The sequence below is a fragment of the Convolutriloba macropyga genome, chromosome 6 (assembly GCF_964194025.1).
Source record: "Convolutriloba macropyga chromosome 6, txConMacr16.3, whole genome shotgun sequence".
NCBI lineage: Eukaryota > Metazoa > Xenacoelomorpha > Acoela > Convolutidae > Convolutriloba > Convolutriloba macropyga.
Genome location: NC_134473.1, coordinates 43,514,721 through 43,520,810, shown reverse-complemented (window position 1 = coordinate 43,520,810; position 6,090 = coordinate 43,514,721). Strand labels below are relative to the sequence as shown.

The 6,090-nt window shown below is 33.7% G+C and overlaps 1 protein-coding gene across 1 annotated transcript; it reads left to right on the top strand.

The window, feature by feature from the left end:
* Positions 1 to 3,371: 3,371 nt before the first annotated feature.
* LOC142341327 (uncharacterized) lies at positions 3,372 to 4,047 on the top strand. The gene is made up of 2 exons (XM_075392252.1): positions 3,372 to 3,719; positions 3,808 to 4,047. Exons 1-2 carry the CDS (start codon positions 3,372 to 3,374, stop codon positions 4,045 to 4,047), a joined length of 588 nt encoding a protein of 195 aa, XP_075248367.1.
* The last annotated feature ends 2,043 nt before the right edge of the window (positions 4,048 to 6,090 follow it).

The following is a 6,090-nucleotide window of genomic DNA, read 5'->3' as shown; positions in this document are numbered from 1 at the left end:
TTACCTGACAACTGAAACAACAGGTGACTCTGAATAAACATACGAAAACAACTACATAGTGTAAAACCTCAGTTTTTTGGATAATGTAGGTACGTTGCAAAATGTTTGTTTCAATTAGGGTACACACTATGCAATTTTGAAGCAATCTTGTTTCTATAAAGTTGATATTATAAATAGGCATAGTGCAACGCCATTGTGAACCAGTCAATGTTTATGCAATACAATCCTTCATATTCGAAATTTTGAAAAAGTTTGCGTTTCATATCTATCAAATAATTGCAAATGGAATCAGATGTCATACATTGAATAAACAAAAAAACAGCATTTGAACAAAAAGATTTAAGTTTGAGACTGATCCCTCATAAGTGAAAAAAGTATAAAAAATTTGCACTTCAAAAAAAGAACATAGCAATAAAACTTGTTTGAAGCTCTAAAAATCAGACTGGTTGGCGAAACAGTAAAACCCTACATTAATTTATTTAGTTAGATATCAACCTGATATATCATACCATGGACTTTTTAATTTTTAATTAACAAATTAACATTAAGTTAAAAATTACTGAGTTAATGTATACGACAAAGCTTCAGCGTTCATTATATCTTTGAAAAAACTTCAAACACTTAATGATTTGTTGAAAATATTGGCGGGTAAATTCAATCGGTCTGTGTCAGTCAGGACAAGTTAATTTGAGATAGATAAAAGCTTCTGTTGTTTATGCTTAACAAGTCTCTAGAGATAAGAATTGTTTTCATTTTTGAAATAGAAACACATTCTTGTAGATAGTTAGTAAACAATAGGTAAAAATTGAAGGTATTAAAAGGAAGTAGTACAGGTACTAGTGTAACTTAGAACCAATAAGTAGTTGTAGTAGTTAGTAATAGTATCTAGTTGTAGTTGTAGGTAGTACAAGTAGGTAGCAGTAGTAGTAGGTACTAATTGTAGATAGTAGTTGTAGGTAGTAGTAGTAGGCAGTAGCAGTAGTAGGTAGCAGTAGTGTTGTGTTAAGTTCCAATATGCTCGCCAGACTGCTTAGCCCAAATATATGTTATAAAGACTCTGCTCCTTTTTAATTTTAGATTCCTTTGATTTTACCTCTTTCCGATGCCCTATGAAACATCGTTACGGTAATCTCATTTTAAAAAGTGGACAGAACAATAAGTAATGCAAAATATTAACACAGGGTTACTGAACGCAGTAAATTTAATACAAGAAGACACTGTAATGAACGTTTTTGATTTCTGGTTTCTTGAGGTGCTCTGGTACCTTACTTGCAGTGTTCAATAGTTGAATTTATCGGAAGCATTTACTGAAGATGCGTTTCGTTATTGTTTAATATTTCAGTCCTAGCACGCAATATCCATTATCTCTATTACCAATACGCAAACAAGACCCATAAATTTCTGAAGCTGTTTCTAGCAACCACCCACAGATCCATAGTTTGTGTTTCTTCTTGCCTAATTGATAAAGTGACTAATTAATTTTTGAAAATTTTTGCGCTTTCTACAGTTCCAGTGCAAACTACTCTTCTTGTACATCATTACACTTTTTGTCTGATTCAAGCTCTTGATAAATCCATATCATTCTACTTTATGTAACTAAAAATTTTAGCTGCTTCTGCATATCATAGTTTTCCCACCAACATTTTCGGTTTTTTACAGTGTTTATTCTTTTTACTTAGCTCAATTTATTGTTTATCTCTCAACAATTCATCTCATATATTTTTTACTGTAAATAATCTTGCTCATTCCTAGACGGGTAGCTGAATAACTGTAGAGAAATCTGTTGTCAAAAAAGCATGCTCAGAACATCAAAAAGTTGTTTTTGTCTTCTGTGTTGCAACACTTTATCATTTTCTTGCCAAGGATTAAAAGATAAAGAGCATCAATTTTTTTTTGTAAAAAATCTTGATAGTTTTTAATATGGTAGCTAGATAGGTGAAGAAAATTCAAATTTCAAAAAAGCATGCTCAGAACATCGAAAAATTGTTGTCGTCTTCGGTTGTGGCATTTTGCTTGCCAATGTATAAAGGACAGAGTTTATCTTTGCTGAATGTCAAAATCTGCTTGCAAGATATAATATTATTGGATCGTGGAGTCAAATAACTACATTTTTCTAGGCAATTAAATTGCCTTCCAGGGACTTATCTCTCTCTCTCTCTCCCTCTCTCTCTCTCTCTCTCTTTCTCGTCTGACTTGCAAGCATATAAATACATAAATACCTAAACACATTCAGACATATATATATACATTCCTTTGTATACATATAAAAAAACATACACACATAAAACCAGGAACGTCTTGACATATACACACATTCACAATTTCTACACAAAGACATACATTTCAGCTTATACTCATAAAAACATATTACATATCTTAAGCACAGTTATGTATACTTATAAACAAATATACACTTTCATATACTTTTTCATTATTATATACATGAATACGCATGATTTTATACATAAAATTTTTATTCTTTCATTTCTTTCAATTGTTCGTTCATACATAAGAAGTACAATTATGAACACATGCATGCAACCATACGTACTTGTTTTGAAAGAAACATACATAGTTAAACATGTATATAAAAAAAGACATGCTTTCCACATCATCCTGCACATTTGCAAAAGTATTGTCAACAAAAACTGCTTCTGACTGCTCTTTGACTTATTTCAGTCCATTTCATAAACTGAGTTGCTCCGGTCTTACTTGGTTGAACAAAATGAAGTCAACAAAAAATCATTTTTGAGTGCTCTTTGATAGCGCAAAATCCATTTTAGACCATTTTAGTACTCAAAAAAATTTTGGAATTTTTTTCTCAAAAGTTTGGAATTTTTGTATGTTTCAACCCCTATACTGCTTAGGTGAAAAAAAGTGAAGTCAACAAAAAATCATTTTTGAGTGCTCTTTCATAGCACAAAATCCATTTCAGACAATTTTAGGACTTTGAAAAACTTGTTGAAAAGTTGTAGGCATCAGTTGTCTCGTATAGGGTTTTTAGAGTTTTTAAAAAAATCATATTATGATATTCTATGAGTTTAGGATCTATCCAGTTATTCTCTAGTGAATATTGGAACAGCCGTAATTTGCCCAGTGATTGTTGGGTGATGGGTTCGAACACCACCCCTACAAGAAATTTTACCTCTGAAAAAGTGATTTTCTCTAAGTCAAATCAAGTTTTTTTGATTAAGTTTTGCCAGCCTGGGTGAGAATGCACCCAGGCTGGCGAAAGTTAGACAAAAAACTTGATTTGACCTAAAGAAAATATCTTTTGCAGAGGTAGAATTTCTTGTAGGGGGGTTCGATTGTAAGGGGATTGCATGTGATATTCTTGTACACAATTTGTGAAGACCTCAACCAATATTCCAATGGGTTGCGTTCAGTCTACATCAAAAGATGTTAAATTTAAAGATGCGGCTGCGCAAATTCAACTTGACCGGACTTCGTTCACTCTTGTAAATAAAAACGAGTTTGGTGCTATTAAGAATTCCGATTCTCTCAAAAAGCTCTCAGATGTAACCAATAATCACCTAAAAGAAAATGCTTACGAAACACAAATAATCAACGGGTCACACAAGAAGCACCGCAGATGTGAGAGTACGCAATCACATTCCAAACAGCGGCGAAAACATCCGTTTGTTCGAGATAAGTTTGACCCCAGAGTCTTGCAGAAATACGAAGTGAAGGCGCTCATTGGGAGAGGGAGTTTCAGCAAGGTGTGTATACGCGACGAAGTTTCTTTTCTATTCAAACTAAATCTATATTTTTTGTATTGCAGACTTTATCTTTTTGTTTTCATTTTAGGTTGTCCGAGTCCAAAACAGAAAAACGAAGCAACCATACGCTATAAAGATGATCGAGATTCACCCTGAAACTGGTCGTGAACTCTTCCACAAGGAGGTCAGTGTCCTTCAGAGGGTGCGGCATGAGAACATCGTGAAACTACGAAGTTTTAGAAACGCGAGACTGTTCATATCTTGTGATGGAGTTGGCAACTGGAGGAGAACTGTTCGACAGAATTGTTGCACGAGGTTTCACCAATAGATTTATTTTTAAGAACCGTCTAAGAGACGTTTAACCGAATTTACGAGCAACTGACCTTAACGATTTTAAATAAAAAGCTTTTAGTTTTGAGATAAACGTGGAGGACAAGCGGAAAGTTTTATATCTCGTGTGTAGTAGTGAAATGCCGGCTTTAACGGGGGGGCATTCCCCCCCCACGTTACAATGCCCGAAAGGCCTTTTTAAGTGCTCTTTTCGCAAGCTTTATTTTTCGTGGTTGGCAAAGACTTGTAATTTTTATAGAGCTTGATTGATTAAATTGTATGTAAACTTTTTAAAAATATTTTGAATCATTTTTCTAGTCTATTGAGACTAATGAAGGACTGGAAAAGCAGGTGTCTAACCTGATGGAATACTGCGCTAAAGGTATAAAAAGATAGTCTAAATTTGAAAAGAAATTTTTGTTCCAATGAAAGAAATTTATTGTTTTGCGAGTCTCAAACCGCACAAATGGTTTTAATTTTATGGGTTGTATTGCACATATGTTTGAATTAACAAGTAAGTGAGAAGTAATAAAATTGGATGCTCGTTGAATTTGAAACTTAGAGAAGTTTCGAACTTAGAGTAACTTGAAGTTTCAAGTAAAGCTTTGAACTGAAAATAGCGCATGAGAACAAATGGAGGACAAAATAACATGAAAGTTGAGTTATAAATTAAAGAAGTAAGGAATAGTGAATTTAGGGGTGGTCTAGGTGATCCCTTCATTCAAAATTCTGTTTTGTGTGCCTTTAAAATCTATCAAGCGTCTTGTGCATGCTTTGAATTGTTTCCGCGACGTTTCCCGGGAAAACCGTGAAGACAACCGACAAATGATCCACTGAAAAAATTGGATATCAGTGTAATCGAATTTTTTAGTGCACTCTTGTAGAAACATATGCCGATCTGTCTGTTAATCTCCAAAAAGCCTGTCGTCGCAGTAAAAACAAATAGCGGGGAGGTAAAGTGATAGCTCATACAATTCCTCCTCAGAAGGCTCAACTACATTAGAACACAGTTCGTTCATAGAATAGACTTTTGAAAATCTTGCTTTTGAGTGAATGGAACACCCACGTTTCCTAAGAGGAAGGCAGTGTAGTAAAACATTGAATTTAAGAATTTAATGTATGACATGCTCACAAAAAAGCATATTGAACGAACAATTCAAAATTTTCACAATAAATGGGAAAACAAAAAGAGATGGTTATTAAGAGTAAACCGGATTTTAACAATATAAAGAAAGCATCCTAAATAATAATGGGAATCATTACGGAATTTCATCTTCAAGCGAGACGTCAAGGAATGTTTGTTCTTGACGGGATTCGTCAGGCAGGTAAACTTGTTATCTGTTAGTTTAAACAACAGGGACACGTGTTGTAGAAAATAACTTTGAGAAAATCCCAAAGAGATTTCTAAAAATGGGTAAAAATAACCTAAGATTATTCAACCATTGATAAGTTCGAAACCAAAGACCATATTCGAAACTAAACTTCATATAATTGAGCTGACTTTCTCTAAATAGCTTTACGTCTTCTCATCTTTTGAAACTTCTTCTTTTTCCAATCAATAATTCTAACTCTGTATTAAACCGTTTGAATATTTACATCTTCATAATTTAGGCTCAGAGAATTGTCATCAGTAACTCCGAGATTTAAAGTGCTTAAGAAAAACCACAACCCAAACCGTAACCGTACACACTGCACGGATATTACAGTTTGCTGTGATGTCAAGGAAAAGTTGCGAGGCTAAAATCGGCACTTGACCCAAACACAGGATGAAAACGGGAGCACAGAGCTAACTCTCGAATATTAGTCTGCATGCATACATGTGGATTTTTGCGCAATTTATAGGTCGATAAAATTGTATTCGAGATTATTGTAAAGTTTTAAGAATTAGAGTGCTATCCAAAAAATAGATGGAATAAAAGAGTAAAAGGAATTAAAAACAGCAAAAAACTGGCAAAACAGGAAACAAATTGAGAGATAAATTTTGTTTAATTTAAATTTCAAATTTTGTAAATATGAAAGGGCGACAAACTCACATGACAAG

Bases quoted from the DNA above. Each gene is read 5' to 3' on its own strand.
- LOC142341327 (XM_075392252.1), top strand. From the start codon at position 3,372: ATGGGTTGCGTTCAGTCTACATCAAAAGATGTTAAATTTAAAGATGCG. The intron at 3,720-3,807 runs GTGTGTATACGC...TTTTCATTTTAG, and splicing joins GGAGAGGGAGTTTCAGCAAG to GTTGTCCGAGTCCAAAACAG.